At 40.2% G+C, this 19185-nt stretch overlaps 1 protein-coding gene across 7 annotated transcripts in view; it reads right to left on the bottom strand.

The window, feature by feature from the left end:
* The window catches only part of BICD1 (BICD cargo adaptor 1), a 166247-nt gene that overhangs the window by 36459 nt on the left and 110603 nt on the right, over nt 1-19185 (bottom strand). For 4 of the 7 annotated variants that reach the window (XM_036400296.1, XM_054514802.1, XM_036400293.1 and 1 more), the window contains exons 3-4: nt 7742-7894; nt 4176-4613 (exon numbers count right to left, since the gene is read on the bottom strand). In XM_036400296.1, coding sequence (XP_036256189.1) covers nt 4176-4613; nt 7742-7894 — 591 coding nt within the window. Of the gene's footprint in view, nt 1-4175; nt 4647-7741; nt 7895-19185 lie in introns of all 7 variants that reach the window. The other 3 variants (XM_036400295.1, XM_036400297.2, XM_036400298.1) reach the window with 1 other exon arrangement.

Consider the following 19185-nt stretch of genomic DNA (forward strand, 5'->3'; position numbering starts at 1 on the left):
TGGATTATTAAAGTGTATGGGTCCACTGTGGGCATGTTCACAACAAAGAAGCCAATTCACTGTATATTGTACCCATGTAAATATAAATATTTATTTTTAATAATATTTATTATAATAAAGCCTTTCCTTTGAGAAAACACCTGTGTGTTAAAGCAGCACAGTGATTCAGTGCCTGCTTAAATTAAGCAGACAGAATTGATCCTGCAGGACTACTGATCTGAGCCATTATACCCTATCATGAAGAAAAACTGTAGCAGAGCTAATTTGGATCTTATGATAATTTCTCTTCTGAACATAAATGTGTTCTGGAAACACTCATTTCAAACAGAAAGGACTCTTTCCAAAGAAAACATTTTAAACTTTTAAAACCCATATATCAACTTGCACAGCAAGCAAAAGGAAATTCACAGATCTCTCAATTTTATTCATTCTGGATCAGCAATAATGGATTAAGCTAATCCCCTTCTGTTTAAAACCATAAATACATGCTCCTACTGCCAAGGGAAAAACCCCAAAGCTCCAGCTCAGTCCTGAGCACACCTTTTGCATATTAATGACTCTGCTGTTCCCAAATACAGTAATAATATTTCCTGTTCTAGACAATACTATATTCTTATTTCCACCACAGCAAACTTATGGCAATTCCAGGTATTTTGCAGCCCAGTTGGTGCAATTTTTTGACACTGGAATTGGTAGCTGCAGGAAGGATTTTTATCATCTTAAAATGAAAATAAAAGCAATTCAAAAGTAGCTGTCTCCGATTTTGCGACGCATCCTTCTCTTCAGAGATTTCAGCTTGAGGAGATTTCCTTCCCAATTTGCATCTATAGCTTGCAATTATGGAAAGCAATTTAACCATAGCCATTTATTTATTTTCCTTTTTTTTCAACAACATCAGAATTTCAGTGAACAATTCCTGGGGGAGACTGGAACAAATTAACAGGAGAACTCATCTCAAGAACCCTGAATCTCAGCTATAGCATATTTGCCACAAAAGTACAAGGCAGCTGAAGAGGAGTGTCAGAAACTGAGCTGGAGGGACTTTTTATTTTTCTGCCTTTTTAAAGAGAATTTTATCTAAAGTTTTCCAAATATGATTGTGGCCTCAGAAAAAAAGGAAAGCATGACCATGGGAAGAAACGAAGACTTCAAGGATGAGATAAAGAATTTTTTCCACTGGACAACAAACAGGAAGGAAAACCACAAAGCCCTGAGCTTTTCTAAGAAAATCTCAGAATATGAAATTTTTCAGCAGGACATTTGTTACACAGCAGATATATACATGGAACAGGAATAGGTGCAATTAAATGTCTCCAAGGACCAGCACAGCCCATGAAACAGCAGCATTCAAAAGCTGTAGAAAGAATTCTATTTGTCATGCTATTTCAGAGAAGTCTTCTTTATGAGATAGAGGAGCAAAAATAATTTGCCAGACACCCTTACAAAATGGCAAATCTGAAGTTTACTTTTATCCTAAAAAGGAACCTGATGTCCTATAGCCATTAAAATAGTCCCCAATAAATGATCAGCTCGTTCAGAAACTCTGTCCTAGTGCAGCCTCTTCACAGAAAACAGGAGGAACTCACACCAAATATTGAGATACAGCTGAATGAACACCATATGGCAAAGACACTGTAGAGGGAAAAAAAAAATCCAATTTTGCTGATTATTTACCTTTTGTCAGCTTTTAAACCTGATTAAGTCTCACATCTACCACATGGAAAACTTTTGGCCGAATTTTTCACATTTAATCTGTATGATCCAAATTTAATTTGTGTGATCTGAAATGATGTAACTCCACAGAGAAGGAGATAATTTTATAAAATATCAGCATTTTGCAGTGACTCTTTATGGTATCTAAAGAATCAGGCTCTCACTGAGGTCTAGTCTGCCTTTTTAAACCATGAATCTTTTAAGAGGATGTAAATGCCAAACAATGGTGGCCACCATTGGCACAGATGTGCTGGGCCCCAGCACCAAAAAATGCTACGACCAAAAATAGTTATAATTTCTTTTATAGGGTCCTAAGTTTGTTCCCAGTGACTGTGAGAAGGCTGCTTCTTTGTTTAAGAGATACAAGTTTTTAACTCAGAGAAGATCAAGACAATTACAGTATCCTTCAAGCAGAAGTTTGCTAACTCATCATGCTCAGCACTTAATGTAATAAAATCAAGAAAAAACATACTCAAAGCAACCATTTTTTAAAAATTTCTAAGTAATTTTCATTCTTCAAAACAACTTTCACTTTTCAAAATTTATATTGCATATATTTCATTGTAAATTATGGTTTAAAAACAGTGTGTTTTGAAATGTGACCATTTAAAAGCATTTCTTTTGAAGCTGTGTTTTTAAAATTTTAACATTGAATCAAATTATTTCTGAATCAAATTAGAAGCTGCATATAAGGTATATAATATATATATATGTATACATACATACATATATGTGGTATTCACATTGTCTGAACAGAGAGGGACATAATTCTCTCTCCCAGGATTTTTCCTGGGGAAGGCAGTGAGAAGCTCAGAGAAGAAGAGAAAACAATTCTTATCTCTACTTGCTGCTCCTGTTGTTTGGCACATGTGGAATGCGTTATGGAGATTGTTTACCAAGAGTGATTTGTTAATTGGATTCTGCTGATGGTTGTTTGGATTGAATGGCCAATTACGTCAAAGCTGTGTCTGGAGACAGTCACAGGTTTTTCTTTAGTATCTCTTTAGTATAGTATCTCTTTAATATAGTATAGTATTAGTGTAATATAGTATGGCTTCATAAAGCAATTGTTCAGCCTTCCGAAATCATTGGAGTCAAAGCACATTATTCCCTACATTGGGGTCACTCTCTATCTATATATATATTAAAAAAATATATATATTATATATATTCATGTATATGTTCTTCCAGGTGCATATATATACAATATACACTCTGTGTTTACTTTAAAACTGGAAAAGTTTAACAAAATTTCTCATGTAAATAAAATCCTGTATTTGAAGCTTTCACACCCAAACGATGTATGCTTTGTGTCAAAGTTATTGGTGCAAAGCACTAGATATCACCCATGTTCACCATGTCACAGCTCAGATCAAAACATCCCACAGTGAATTTGGCAAAGAGATAAGTAAAACAATTAACTCTTCAGCAAACAGGACAGACCACATAGGGATTTGTTGTTCTCTAGCAAGCACTGAAAATTGGTTTTGCTCTACTTCACTTCCAAACAACCTTCCACATTTCAAGCAGTAAAGGGCCCAAATTTCCTCTCTTTAGAAGAGGTGCTTTTCAGAAGCCCGAAGCTAGAAGATGCTGGGCGTTTCCTTGACGGTGCCAAAACCTTTCAAGCTGCTGTGGCAGACGAGCTGCTCAGCAGCTCGGGCAGCACGACCCTTTCTCTGCGTGGCACCGCACCCCTTCTGAGATGATGGCAACACTGGGGCTGCCAGCCGGAGCTTTCCTCTGGCTCACATCCCAGGCTCCTGCTCTGCCTGGGCACGGATGAGCAGGGAACAAGCACTGGATGAACAGGGAACAAGCGCTGGTTGTCCAGCCCCAGGCACCCCCTGCAGCCGCGCATCCGCCGGGGCTGCCAGTGGGACAAGGGCGCTCTGTGACAGCCCACACGCCACATGCTCCTGGAGCACGGCTGCAGAGAGCAGCCCTCCCCTCCTTTTGTTCTCCCTGACCGCCTGCCAAACCTTGCCTGAGCTGAATTTAATGGCAAAAACTGCCTCTGACTTGCAAGGGACCATAATCAAATCTGTAGATGCAGGTATTGTAATGAGGTTTTTTTCCAGATAGCTTATTCATATTGAAGAATGCCTTATTTCATTTGCAATTTCACGGACATTTACCACTACGAAAGCAGGAAAAAAGGAATCCAACCTTCTGTGACCCCAGCATCTACATCCCTTTCTCCCCTTTGCACTAAATATCTGCTCAAGTCACACTGACTTTTATGCAGGCATGTATTCTAGGGGTAGAGTTTACTAGGGGTATTTACCATGTTTACTAGGGATATTTCTGGCAAAACCTGGATATAAAAAAACACCAAAGCAGAAGTCTGGAAAATGGACACACACGGTCAAGAACATCACCAGGAATGATCAGTGCAAAACTGGCACAAGGGTTCATAGGATGTGTCTAAACACTCCAAGAACATTAAATTCAGCCCTTACCTGCATGAGCTGCTGCTTCAGTTTCTGTATCTCTGATATGTTGAGCTCACTGAAGAGGTCAGAGACGGGGTGCAGAGACTCTCCTTTCCTACTCGTGGGAGTTCTGTAGTCACCGTTGAGTTTCACCAGAGGCCCGTGGATGTGTCCGTTCATTTTGTCGTCATTGTTGGGCTCACCCCCATCCTCTGAAAACTTCAACCCATCTACTGATATATTAATATGGTTATTGTACATACTATCATTGAGGTTGATATACTGGGACAGTTCCTTTCTCAGATTGTTCTTTTGCTCTCTTTCATTTTTTAAAGTTTCCAGAGCTTCCTCCAGCTGATGCTCAGCAATCTCCTTCAGCCGGATGGCATCTTCTAGCTGGCTATTAAGCAACACTGTCTCCTCCTCAAATCGTTTAATCTCATGCTTTAAGCCTTCGTATTCAACCTGAATTAGACAAGACAAAGAACATTCATAATACTAAAACTTGAGTTGTGGAAACCTGCCATTTATCAGCCCTGTTGAGATAAGTGTTAGAGAAACTATGGTTTGGAACACCAGACATTGCCTGCTGCTGCAAGGAACTGACTGAGCAAAAAGTGCAAGTGGAGCTCTCTCTGTTAAATACTTCAGTGCTCACTTTTTCAGCATGTGAGACTCAAGAAATAGAAAACCTCTTTCTGAATAACTTATGATAAGCAATGAAATCTCATGGGAAGAAGGCTATTTATTACCTGATGTCCTGGTAATAGCAGATTTACTTTGAATTGCCACAAGCAATGTTGGTATATCATGGTATTCGTAGATCTTAGGGTTAATATAGCCTGATATATGATTTACAAATATTCTGAAGATGACCTCATATCTCAATTCCTACTGGATGTAAAGTCACTCAGGCACAGATACTCTTCAAGTATCTTGGTAGTTTTCAAAAATATGGATGGAAGGTACAAAACCAGTAGAAGAGCCTCAACTCTCTTCTCTGCACTCTACAAGGCTCTCCATTACCCCAGAGGCATTTAATTTTAAAAATTAAACAGGAATCTATTTGTACAGTCAGTTTAAACTCCAAGATGCCCCAAAATTGCTAGAGATTTTTTAACTACCAGAACAATGCAGCAAACAGCTCATGCAGCCCCCCACAGTCCCTGGAGTGCCTGCATGTAGGGCTGTCCCTCTGGAGCACACAGGAACCTGTTGCTCCAACCACAGTGCCTGGAATGTGTCCCAGTGACACCCCTTGGCAGCACTGGAGGGGCTCACTGTTCTGTCCTGCCCCACACCAAGGTGTGGTATTTTATCAAGGTATTTATGGGCATTGTGAGCTGAGCAAAACAGCAGCTTCTTCTCTGTCCTTTACAGGCAGCTCCCTTGTTCAGTCCTCTCCATTTCACCTCACAAGAAACAAAGCCTGGAAAAACCCAGCCTATCTCAAAACCAGTTGATCAACAATACCTAGACAGTGCAAGAGATCCCCACTGCAGAATGCTTCCCCTTTGCCATCCTTCCTCATCTTCCTTTTCACTGCTGGAAAACCCCACAGCAATGAAAAAGAAGAGCTTTGTTTGTCAAGGTCCATGCCTACACTTGACCAGCATTCCTGGTAAAAATGATGACATTTTGATTTTCTTTAAATTTAATTCCAGTCATGTTAGTCATCTGCTTCTTAATTTCAGAACGAAAAAAAGTCTCAGTATCAGGGGAGAGAATTTAATAGCTTGGTGAAAGAGGGAAAAAATACCAAATTTTCATGTTTCCATAAAAAGCCCAAATTTTTTGCAGTTGATACTTTTATAAGTCGAACACATTATCTGCAAGCTTAATGCATTGTATAGAATTTTTTAATATTTGACATATATGGATTTTTAATCAAACTAAAATAAGGCTCTGGCAAAAAAAATCTCAACCATTCCTATTGAAGTAGAATATTTATCAACCTGTCAAAAGTCTTCCACTCATAAACCTTTGGAAAGGCAAACTTAAAAACCAAAGCACTAATCTTCAAACCCAGAAACTGGAAACATATCAAACAACAAAGGAAGTCCCAATGTCATAGTGGGCATTCTTAAATAGAAAAGGAAAATCCATAAGAGTTTCAAATCCACTGGCAATTTGGCAATTTAATATCTTTCCTTACTGGAGAAACAGATCCATCTGGAAAAATTGTGAAATGCAATCAAGTACCTATATTTATAACTTAAGTACATGAAAAAAAGCCAAACCCAACAAAACAACCAACACTTTTTCAATTTTAAACACACATAAAAGCTAAAGATCTCTATCTCTATGGTTACCTTCTCATAGACTCTTACTTTAAAAAGCTACAAAAAACCCCAACATGTAGGTAATGACATTTTAGCACCAAGATTTATAACATATGGTTTTGTAAATTCAACCACTAAAGTATAAAATGCTCTTAAAATTTTATCTTGTAGATTAAAGTAATTTTAGGAATCACAAGTGCATGAATCTCTGATGCAAAATGACTGATTTTTAAAGCTCTTCAAAATGTGGCAATGCTTTTTCTCTCCACAGACTGCTGGCATTTGATTTCAGTTAGAATGAAATATTATGACAAATATAAACAGCCTGCAAATAGATTTCATTTCTGGGGGAAACTAGGACAGTCATAAAGGGGTGGTTTACTTCCTGAAAATGTGAAAATGTCCCTATGAGGTTAATGAGAAAAAAATCCAAGCCTCAAAGGAGGAATTTGCTGTCTGGGTAAATAACTCTGGCAACAAAGATGATCTGCTATGAATTCCATTTCAGGACTGTGAAGGACTAGGCATCTTCATAAATAAGGAAATTATGCACCCATTTCTATTACCTGTGTATTCCCTGCAGCACAGCTCTGTTGTTTCAAGTGTTTCAATTGCATTTGTGCTGCAGCAGTAAAAAAAGGCAGTAAAAGAGAGCTGAAATAGCACTGCTTATTCCTGCAGGAATAAGGCAGCTTTGTTCCCAGGCTGCCATTAGAAACTGTGACAGGGCTGGCTCTTCCACAGAAGCCCCAAGAGCACCAGGCAATAGGTCAGGACACAACCAGGAGCTGCAGAGCAGAGCTGTGACCCTCTGAGGGCAGGTGAGGAGAGGGTGTTATGAAGTACAATGTTATGATGGCCTAGACAGCATCTAAAAGGGAGGAAGTGTTATACCATCCAACCTGGATATTTTCATTTTCCTCACCACAAGTTAACTCTTCTGACAGGAGACCAAAGCTCTTTTGCTCACTTTAATGGACAACTGGCTGCTGGGCATTGAGTTCCTGAGGGACAGGAAAAGCATGAAGTAAAAATATATCTCTTTTAATAACTCCTCTGTGATTCCATAGTTCTGCAATTAAATATTCCAATTTTTCACAATTTTTCAAAACTGAGATAAGAGCTTGCCCATATTTCAAAAATGGGCACAAACATCATTTCAGAATAAGTGATTAGCAAAAACCCAACTGGAAAAAAAACCCCAAACATAAAAAGGAACTTCTATCAAACTGCCCTATGGGATCACATAATGGAAATTGGAGAAAATAGTGACAATTTACAGTACAGTGCCTTGAATCTTTCCAGGCTTACTTGATTCTGCTTCAGTGTGGACACCAGTTTCTGTAAAGTGATGTTTTCCTCCTCCAGCTCAGTGTAGTCCTGCAGCAGCCTCGCCTCTCGGAACTTGTACTCTCGAATCTCATCTTTCATCCGTATCCTCTGCAGCTCCACCATCTCGTTATTCTGGCAGGAGACAACACAAGGACATTACAATCCACACACAGCCACTGTAATGCTGAACACTACCTTCAGAAAAGGCCAAACAGAAATTAATCCTGAAATAGAAATGATTCAACAGTGCACATCAAAACACCATCACCTATTAATTCGAGGCCAAGCAATCATTTCAGGTGGGTGCTGGCGCTGCAGAAATGAGAGCATCTGATAGAGAAGCCTGATTAAAACAGTTTCAAGATTAGAGGCTTATTGAAATGGAAACCCTGGAAAAGCTGTAGCATATCTCATTAGTCTCATTGCTCTCCAATACAGCAGGATTTAAATAAAATTACCACCTGTTTTCCACTGTAGGATGCATTTTACACTCATACAGAAAAGCAGCAAGCGCTGACATCTGTTCTCCAAAGACATCTGCTAGGGAGCAAGGTGCACTCACATTTGCATCTGCAGGCACCAGAGAGGCTCTCAGGCAGGCACAGGGTGGAAAGCACTTGTCAAAAGCCTGACAAACACCTGGCTGTGCTGAGCAGGATCACACCCGGCACGCCGGGAACACACAAGGTCACCATTTTATTTTTCCCATTAGCACATACAGAGCCCAGACAGCCTTATCAGAGAGAACATGAGGGATCAGTTTCACCAAAAATCAATTCCATCAGATTCCAGCTCTGAGTTTGTCATCAAAGGTCAGGTTATTCTGGAAAGACTCTGCTGGTGTAACCATGGTGTAAAAGGCACTACAGGAAGGTGGAGTTAACACAGCTGGAAGAGAACCGTGACCAATACAGCTGGTTGGAGAACAACCTCCTGCCCTGCTTCGAAGGGAAGCCTGCATTTTTCTGATTAAGAGAAATGGGCATGGTCAATCACATCCCCTTTCCTGCAGGAGGCTCCTGGGCATTGCCGTAGCAGAGAGACCTTACTGATGGGGCAGAGTCCCCTCACAGCTGAGATGTCAGAGAGAGCACACCTGGGAAGCAGTAATGAGTTTCTGTAAAAGATTTCAGTATGGAGAAGGGAACCACTGGCCCGATGGAGACCTGAAAAAAAGTCAAATGTTTAAGCAGAAATTGTAGTCAGGGAGCTCTAAATCAATCAATCTGCACCACTCCCTCTGTGGCACATGAAGGATAAAACCCCACATTCTGAACTAAGGATAAAACTTCACTTAGCATCTTGGTTAAATAAGTACAAACCCCTGGAAAAGAATTTCACAAAGCATGAAAAAAAATGTTGATGCAAGACATGACAAAAGAGTTTTCAAAAATGAAAACTTTTTGTTAGAGAAAACTAAAAACCACCACCCTCCTCCTAGCAGCTGAATAAGAAGTAAAGAAACTACCTGATTTCTGAACTGAAAACACCTGAAACACCAGCAGAAGAGCATCAGCTAAAAGTAAATATTCCTGCATCCATCACTGCCTAACAAACCTCTGTACAAATTGTAAGAGCAACACCACAGATGATTTCAAAAGGTGAAGGCATTTTGTACCCCCAGGCTGCCTTTATACCTTTTGTTTCTGCCAGCCCAGCTGCATTCCCAGCTACGGCAGCTGTGGGGGTGTGTGCCACTCTGTGGCAGTGTGGGGACAACACCAAATGCTCAACTCCACTGTGTCAAGGGTAAATTAAGCTGCTCTGCAACTCTCCCAGTGTTTGAGGATGATCAGCCCAGGGAATGAGCTGGCTGGCATCCATCCAACACTGCCAGGAGCCCTGGGAGAGGGAGCATCCTGACAGGATCCCAGAAGAGCTCAGCAGCCATTCCCACCAGCGCTGCCTGCACCTCACTGGGGTGAGACCACCACCAGCAGCAGCCAGGACAGATCTGCTCATGATCCAAACTGCCTCTGCCATCAGCACTGCTGAGGGAGAGGAGGGCCTCCCCAAAAAGCCAGGCTGGATGGGGCCTTGAGCACCCTGGTCCAGCAGAAAGTGTCCCTGTTCATGGTGGGGAGGGTGGAACTACAAAATCTTTAAGGTCCTTTTTAACACAATCCACTTTCTGATTCTGTGATTCTAAAAAGGAAGAATGAAAGAGGTGGCCAGAAACGGAGGACATGAACGAGGAATTTTTACAGAATCCTGATATCCTGATAGACTACAAGGCAGTGCAGCTTGAAAAAGCCTTGAAAATGAATTCTGTAAGACAGGAGTACTGCTTTGTCCCTCCTGTCATAGCAAACTGCAACAGAAAACATGATCTATCACCTTGCTGGAGTGCACCACTATTTCTTTAAAAGAGATACCACATTTATAACTGCTGCTTCCTACATAACCTTGGAGATATAAACAGAACCTTCTATTGCTCTCCTCTTCTTACACACAGAGAAACTCCTTCTGCAGTGCAGCCTCTATTTGTCCTTACTCATGGCATTTCATCAAGGAAGAAAGAGCAGGAAAAAGGAAGACTTGCCTGTTGGAGCATCCCATGTGCCATGTTCTGCCCAAACACTGCCTGCTACACTTCCCATGGCCAGGGCCAAGGCCTCTACTGGAAGCAATCCTGCTGCTCTGACACAGGGGCAAAGCAACTCAGCACATTACAGAATAGGGCATCATCTTTTCAAAGCAATATAAAATGTGTGTTTTATCACTGCAAACACCTAGGAGTAATTCTCCATGCTTCAGATCCCTCCTCCTACTTGCAAACATCTGCATTATGCTGGCAAACACACAGCTGCAAAGCACTCCAGTGCCAGGAAAGGCAGTGATTCCACTCCAGAGGCCCAAAACCCAGTGTTTCTGAGGTTTATGAGTGAGTACCCACAGGACATGTGGAGAGCCATTCTGATTTCCTTTATGTAAGACCTCTGTATATTTTCTGGAAGTGAACTAGTCCTGAACCTATTAAAAAAAAAAGAACCATGTTGAGTTTATTCTCTTTTACTGTTGGTATGAAGGATATATTGGTTTTCATCAAATGCTTTGATTAAATATATTAACTTCTCACAATCCTATTGTTTTTTTGAACACTTCAAAATACACGTTTATTAAGCAAAATATCTCCAGTTACAGAGGAGAGATCTTGCTGTACTGATACAATGGCAGGAAGAAGCAAATTTTTTTTGGTGGACTTGTATGAAAAGAATATGAGAGGATTTAAAAACATAAGACAAAATGATTTTGCCAGCAGGGCTGTTATCTACATGAGCCACTAGAGGACAATGTAACCCAAGTTATTAGCAAAGGAATTTGCAATTAAACTTTGCTACTCATCAAGCACTGAACTTGCAGGACAAAGCAATTGAGCCAGATGCTTTTACTAGGGCACTGCCTCAGGACTTTTTACATTCCCAGAGAGAATTCCCCTATGAACTATGTACTGGGTCTGCAGAAGCCAAATTAATCCAAGAGGTGGAGCTGATGACACACGAGTTTTAATGGTTGAAAATTATTTTCAATCCCAGCCACCCAGCTGAACATGGTGCAACAGCTTTAATGGATTGGTGCCAAAGAAGAAGGAAAAGGCCTCTCAGTGAAACTATAGAAAACAAGAGAGTCCTTGTCAGCAATGCATCTCATTATACATGAGCACTAATTGTGGAAGATGTCAGCCCCACAGCACCTCTAATGAACGTACACATCACAGAGCAGACCATGGCAAAGGAAAAACAGGAGGCTCAGTTGAGATAAAGTCTGTTCAGGTCACCTATTTACTGCTACTCAGATATATTTTCAGAATTGCAATATATGAAAAGTGAAAGACACCTCTAGGTTTTGCAGAGCCACAGACCATGTCCACATACTACCAGCCATCAATCCTGACAGGTCTCTGAGTATCAGTGGAATATTAAATAACACAAGTTTGTACTTCTTAGCAAATTAAACATAATATATGCTCAGAGAACATTAAATGACAGAAGTTTGTACTTCTTAGTCAATTAAATGGACTATATATTAATATATTGTTCATTTTTGATTTGGCCTAGACTTTCATATGCCACATACAAAGTTTGGTTTATTTCATATGCCACATACAGAGCATGCTGGATTAATCATGTGCAGATACACTGCAATACATTGTGTAGTATCAATTAATTACAAGTGAGAAGGTACTTTAAAATTAAGGAATGGAAGTGGCTAAGGTTGAACAGTATGAAAAAATACACAGTTTTCATGTCACTCCCAAGTGCTGCCTTAGGAAGCCACTTGTTGTGCTCCTGTAGCCTATCAATTCACCTAAAACAACCAAACTGGGCAAGGAAGGGACCCCTAAAGCTAAGTACTCTCATCTCCAAGGTGAGAAGGGAATTGTGAATTCCAATGGCTTCTGGTTTCCTGAACTGTGAAAAAATAGACTGAATTTCTTGGGCAAGTGGCAGCCTTGGGGGTTTTTTTTCATTTTTTAAGCCTTTTTTTTAAAGTGAATGCATTCTCATTAACTATTTGGGTTCCCCCAGTGCTGGAGTACATAAAGGACTTTTTATTGTGTTATTTTTGTATTTTTTCTACTGCTTTTTACCCCCCACAAAAAAATTGTGGAACTAGTGTTTGGGCTTTTTCCATCCACTCTGTTCAAACAAATCCACTCTGTTCAAAACAAATGTTCAGAGCCTCCAGGTCCTTACTGCAGTTTTTTACTGCAGTTTTTACTTTTTTACAGTCCTTACATACTATTTTTCACACTGAAAAACAGCCTTAAAAATCATCCATTAATTATACACCCTGAACTACCCAGACTAAATCCCTACTTATATATGTTGGACCATGCAATCCACAGCAGGATGCTGTACATAACTTTTTAATTTTCATAACTCACAAGAGAGCAAGAGAACAATGATATATGGTGTCAACTCAAACTGTACCCTTCCAATTTAATGGCATTGTTTTCTAGCTGATGCAGGATAAAACCCCACTCCATCTGATGACAGTTTTATTGCACTAGGAAATTGAATATAAGAGAATAAGAATAGCAAATTGAATATAAGAGAAAGTTTATGCTCAGCCTAATATCCATGATCTTATGTGTTTGTTGACAAGTCTCACTGTAAATTTCTCTGCCGTGTTTACTTTATTCTGCAGAGGAAAATAAAATATGTATTTTTTATGAAGAACAGCAATAGTGATAGAAAATTTAATTTAACAGGGGTTGAGAGGAGAATGAAAGTGACAACAGAAGAGCAAAAACATTTTCTTTTTTTGTCATCAAGCATTTTAAGTCCCCAGACTCCTCTACAGTAGCCTTAATGTTTCCCTCCTGCATATACAGGAACACTCAACTTGAACACCAAGAATGGCATTTTCCATGCTTCCAGGTATATTTAAAAACATAAAAGGATTTTGTGGATGACCTAAAGTGACCTTATCTGACCCTTTTGCAGAATTTGCACCCCAATCCTCCCGATTCATACATGCAGATGTCCAGCTAAGAGGGCTGGACCATCTCTTACAGAACTAACTTTGCTATTCCAATACATGGTTATCTCTACATCCCAAAATAAATTATTTCAAAGATATTTTCATGACTGTCAGAAGTATACATCCTCCTTTTTAACCTGAATTTTTCTGGTCTCATCCTTCAAAAAGCTTCATTCAGGTGGCTTTGTTAGACTTCATGATATTGTATCTGCTCTAAGCAGCTGTATTGGCATCCTACTTCAAGAACACAAATTCAGCTCCTATTGTCCAAACCCAGAAACCACTGAAATAATTTTGAAATTATGTATGATTCTGCCATTCCTTGCCTTTAAATACACTACTCACTATCTAAAAACCAGGGAACAAAAAACACTATTGTGCAGAAGATATTTTTGAAGATGTATCTGTGGCATAAGTACTTACAGTCTTTCCCTTCTGTGGATATTCTTACAGAATAACAGCACTATCAAAGGGGAGGATGAAAAAAAGCCAAATATTTGTTGGCTATAGCATACGGATTAGAAGCCAGATTATGATAATGTATGTTTCAAGTTCCCTCACCAGCAACAGATCTCAAATAAAGCTTTTACAATACATCTAATAATTTAATCATCTGAAATGCTCAGTGCATTTAATTGGAATAGCTAAATCTAAAGAAGTAGGGTGAATTTGTATCAAGGGCAATTAAATGGCTCATTTATGTACTTATCACAGAGTTTGAAACCCATCATATTTAACATTGTAAATCCTGCCCCATATAAATCCCTACAAAGTAGCTATTTTATTGACTTTCATGTATCATTATATATTAAAAGATAGCAATGCTCTGGTGGTTCAGGTATTAAATTTTCCTGCTGAGTATCATGGCCATATAATATTATGATGACTTCTTCATAAGATGGTATGAACCACAAATTATGCATATTATCTGAAAAATAATGGTTTGATTTGACTGTATTTATAGGAGTTAATGCATTACGATTAGTGCATTAATTACACATAAATTATCTCTCAATGTATTAATTATACTTATTTACAATTAATATCAGCACTCTGTTACAAACACTGTTATAATATTAATTCCTTCAAAGAATGAGAAATTTCACCAAATTAAACTTTATTAAAACAGTGTGAGAGAAAATTCAGACTCCAGGGTTATAGCACTGTTCAGTTAATATGACTCTTCCACATCTCTGTCGAATGGCTTCATGCATGAACACATGATCATTGCAAATAGTAAAATATCAATTAGCTGGAACAAATTTTGCCATGAGGAGGACATTGTGGATGCTATGAGAGCTTCCAGACAGCTCCTCCTGCAATTCCCATCTGATGTACTCATCTTAGGATAAACCACATTGCCTGTCAGGGATGGCAAGGGAGAGTGTGTGCTGGAGGAGGGAGGATGCACATGGAGACCAAAGATCTGACAAGATCATGTTCCATCACCATCACATCAAGCACTGCCAAGGCCTCTGCTAAACCACCTCCATAAGTGCAACATTTACAGATCTTTTAACTGCCTCCAGCATTTGCGACTCAACCACTTTCCTAAGCAGCGTGTTCCAGTGCTTGACAACCCTTTTTGGCGACAAAAATTCTCCTAACATCTCATCTAAACTGGTGCAACTTGAGGCCATTTTTTCTTAACCTATCAATCTTTAGTTGGGAGATGAGCCTGACCCTTACCTGGCTACAATCTCCTTTCAGGTAGTTCTGGAGAGCAATGAGGTCTCCCCTGAGCCTCCTTTTCTTCGGGTCTGCACTCTCTGAAGCAGGGTTGTTGCTCACTCCACATCACCTTATAGCAGGATGAGTAGTAGTATAAAAATACCAAACCTAAATTGCTCTTGACAGATTAGTTAAGGAAAAAAAAAAAGAAGGGGTGGATCTGGGGCATTTTGGACTGAATGGATTTTTTTTTCCCCAGTTATAACCTTTCCTATTATGTTGTCACTTTCTATATACAATTTAGGAAGCCAACAGCAGTGATTCTACATGACAATGCCTCAAGGCAGGCTTTTTGATGGAGAAGCTGCACAGGCCTTTTCAAGCTCATCAAGAGGCCAAGAGCTGGTTTTAAAGCCTAACTGATCACTTAGGAGAAGCATCTGCCAGTTACATGTATCTCTTTGAGAAGCCATCTGTCAGGTCCAAAATGCCAAATCTCCTTCCCGACCCAAAAGGGGCACTGGCTAACCAACAAAAGAAAAGTTGTGCTAACAGGGTGTGGGGCTGTGATCAGTTTAAGCTCATCAGTCCCACAGCTGCTGTTCCCAGGTCCTGACCCTCCCTTGGGCCAGTGCTACCTTCCACATCACCAGCCAGATCAAGGGCAGCAAGCCACTCCAGAAAACAAACAAAGATAGTTTTAATGGCGCTTATACTCCCTGACTCTGCTGACAGGCTGGATACACAGGCACGGGTGCTAGCAGGAGGTAGGGAACAGGAAAACATGTCATTTCTAATTTGGGTATGCTTGCTGCTCAGCAACAACTGTATGACCTGCTCCAAGCTCCAGAGGTGGAAACCCGGCCCTGTTGCTATAGATTATAAAATTAAATATAGCCTTCAGCAGGACTAAGATTTCACTGTATGCACTGAAACGTTGAGGAGCCAGGAGCAGTAAAGTGAATGCCTGAAGGTGGAAAGGAGGAAAGAGAAAAAACACCAAAGCACCCAAATGAGAGGGGTGAGCTCTACTAGATTAGGCTTCATTATGCTTGGCTGGTATGGAAAAATACATCCTTGTTCATTGGCTCCTTGCTTTCACATTGCTTTCTTCTGTCTTTCCCTAACTTTTGCTGTCAGGATGGTCTCAGAGCTCTGGTGGTAACCTGTCTCCACATGTGAGAAACAAGGCTCACTCCTCAAAATATTTAAAAGCCTAATGAGGGATAAAAGGGACAGTAAACAGCATGCTAGGTGCTTGGCAACTGCCAGAGGCATGTTCCTTTGTTCTAGTTCTTCTAAGCCTTCTGATGTTTACATTCTTATAACAAACTTTCTCACGCAGTTTTATGTAAATAATTATTGTTTAACATGCCTTTCTGGAGGAGGAGAAATTTGATGGACTGTTGGTTTGTCCAGTGTCATTGGAGAGGTGGCACTGTCACCCTCCAATCCACTGTCACTTCTGAAAATCTATAAATATTGGAGTCAGAAATTAAACTTCCCTTCTTTTTACCTTGGAGGTTCCAGTGTCTGCACCATTTTATTTCATGTCCTACAGCAACAGCAGCACATCAGTTACCTTAAAACATTTTTTCTTATATATTTTTCCATTACATTGGTTTAATGCCTATTCATGCAGATTATACATATTCAAAGACTCTTGAGTTTACACGTTCTGGGAATTCTTTTGCTTGGTTTGATCTTTGACTTGTCTTCTTAAAGGACATGCCATACTGTAGATGAAATTTATATATTTTATTTCTTCATGAGGCCCTGTTCTGTGGTTTGACAGAATTCTTGATAACCAGAGGGAAAGTGGTAAATTCCTCCTTGCATTCTTTCTTTCAAAGTTTATTTTCCTGGTTCTTGTCAATGTTATCTTATCATACAGATAAGATACTTCACAATTAAATTAAACCAATATTATCTAATTTATTCTTACCATTGTCAGTTAGTTACACAAATAAAAGCATTAGCTACTTCTGCAAAAGTTAACGTTACAATGCACAACACACTGTCTCTATTTTAGTATTTTGCCAAAGCCTAAACTATAATATATGCTTCTTCACATTAATATATTGGCCACAAAAGCTGACTAATTATACTATATTAAAGCAGTTAAAAGTGATTACAAACTGTACTACATCAAAATTATTGTGATTAATAATAATTTGCAAAAGCCAATACATAACAGCAAAAGCCAACAACCCCAGAGTTATAAATAACACAGGCATGCTGGGCAGTGGCTCCACTGTCCCAGGTTTCAGGCACAGAGCTCTGCTCCTTGCAAGTTTTCCATTCCATCCCACTGGTGACTGCCTCTCCTCCCCAGGACTTGGAGCTATTTTAGTTCCAGCTGGCTGCCAGCTCAGTCCTGCCTTCCCTCTGCTCCTCACATCAGTAATCAAGCTGCTGAGGGATGCACATGCCAGGCCAGGGCTCTCAGCTCAGCCTCCCCAGCCTGCCCTGCCTTAAAGTACTACCCAAGCTCTGCTTTTCCCAATTTACACACCAAACCAATCTTTGGTCTTGTAAACACCAGCTAGGCATTGCAACATCCATGTCTGAGAGCAAGTGTGTGGAAACCCAGGGCACAGGGAATATTTCTCTGTCTGCTCTGGGGTGCCCTGACCCCCAGGGGAGGCACTGACTTTGACCCTCATTCATGGAGAAAGTTTCCCAGACTTCAAGATAGACTGGAATCCACTAAAGTGTGAAACAGATTCTAGAGAGTAGTGTAGGTGTATCACTTGGTGAGAAATTTAGGATTTGGGATTTTTGGTATGTTGTGGAGGGAAGCAAGATGGAGGGCACAGGGGGTCATCCTGGGTTTCTTCTTCATGCTTCTTCTTCATTCTTTTTCATGGGTTTGGGTGGCATTTTGTAATTGGGCAGAAAAGTCTGCATTGGGGGCCCTTTGGGATCAGTTATTGGGTTAAAAGGGAAAATAATCTAGGTGTCAGTTCTTAACTGTGGATAGTTTAGTCTAAAAGACTTTGTAACAAGAGATTGTTGGCCATTTTGTGCCTTCTAACGAAAAGCTGCTGAACTCACAGTAATGAGACTGTTTTACTGATAAGAAATAATCAACACTTGAGTGCAAACATGAAATACTCAAGTGCCTTCAATCAAACCCAGAGAAACCAACAACTGGGACCCCCACACAAGTGCCTCTGCTCTGCCCTGTTGTGGGCAGGTTGTGCTGCAGGACTGGGTGAGAGCACAGAAAGATGACAGAGGTGACATGCAGAGCCAGGGCTGGCCAGCAGTACCAATAAATCTGGTCCCTGGGTCAGTGCAGTTAAATTAGCAGAGGGCTGAGTTCAAATTAATCAAACACGTAACTAGTCCTGACTCTCAGCTTACCAAAGATCATAAAAGTAATAAAAACTGGATCTCAAAGAGGCCCCTAGGCAGCATCTAGTAGTCAATTTATCTTTACCAGGATAAAAGCAACTACATCTATGCCATTCTTGATATCTATCTAATCTCTTATTAAAGACTTCCAACAATCCCATCAGCTTTCCCAGACACTTGCTTCCTGGCTTTACTTTTGCTTTTGTCACAGATCTACTTTGAATCTTGCATCTGAAACAGAGTCTTCCACAGTGAAAGACAAAAACAATATTTCTTCTCCTACCCAGCGAAGGCAAGGATCAAATGCATCTGTTCCTCTCTGCAGGAGACTTCCATTTACCTTACTATCTATTAGTCTTCAGCCATCTCTCTGTCCTCTACAACCAGAAGAGCAGGTAAGAAATGAGGATTCCAAATAGCTCCCACCACAGAGCAAACTCTTTAGATGCCCTTGCATGACATGCAGGGAGATGGGCAATGATCTACAACAAAATGTAGATATTGGAGGGGGGGAAAGAATAGGAGACCCCAAATAACAGAGTGTTCCTTCACTGTTCCTCACACTGGAGGAGAAATACATTGAAAGAAGAGATCTTCAATACTTTCTAGAAAGTGGAGTGGAAAAGTGGCTAAAGGAGATAAGAAAACCTCTTCACAGGTACAAATCTATTTCAAGGGGTCATCTGCTGGCATATTCTCTATTGTGCTGCAGAGGAGCTGTGAGAGCTCAACATCAAAGGAGCTCAGTAAGCCCGTGCTCATAGCAGAGCATCCCTCAACAAAATTATTCCTGCAGATCATCAGCTGCAGAGGTTTTTAAAAGCTCTGGGAACCAACACCCACCACCCTCCCAATGACAACAGGCTCTTTCAAGTTCCCCTTGAAAAATATCAATACAGTATAAA

Source organism: Molothrus ater, chromosome 5, assembly GCF_012460135.2.
Source record: "Molothrus ater isolate BHLD 08-10-18 breed brown headed cowbird chromosome 5, BPBGC_Mater_1.1, whole genome shotgun sequence".
Classification (NCBI taxonomy): Eukaryota; Metazoa; Chordata; class Aves; order Passeriformes; family Icteridae; genus Molothrus; species Molothrus ater.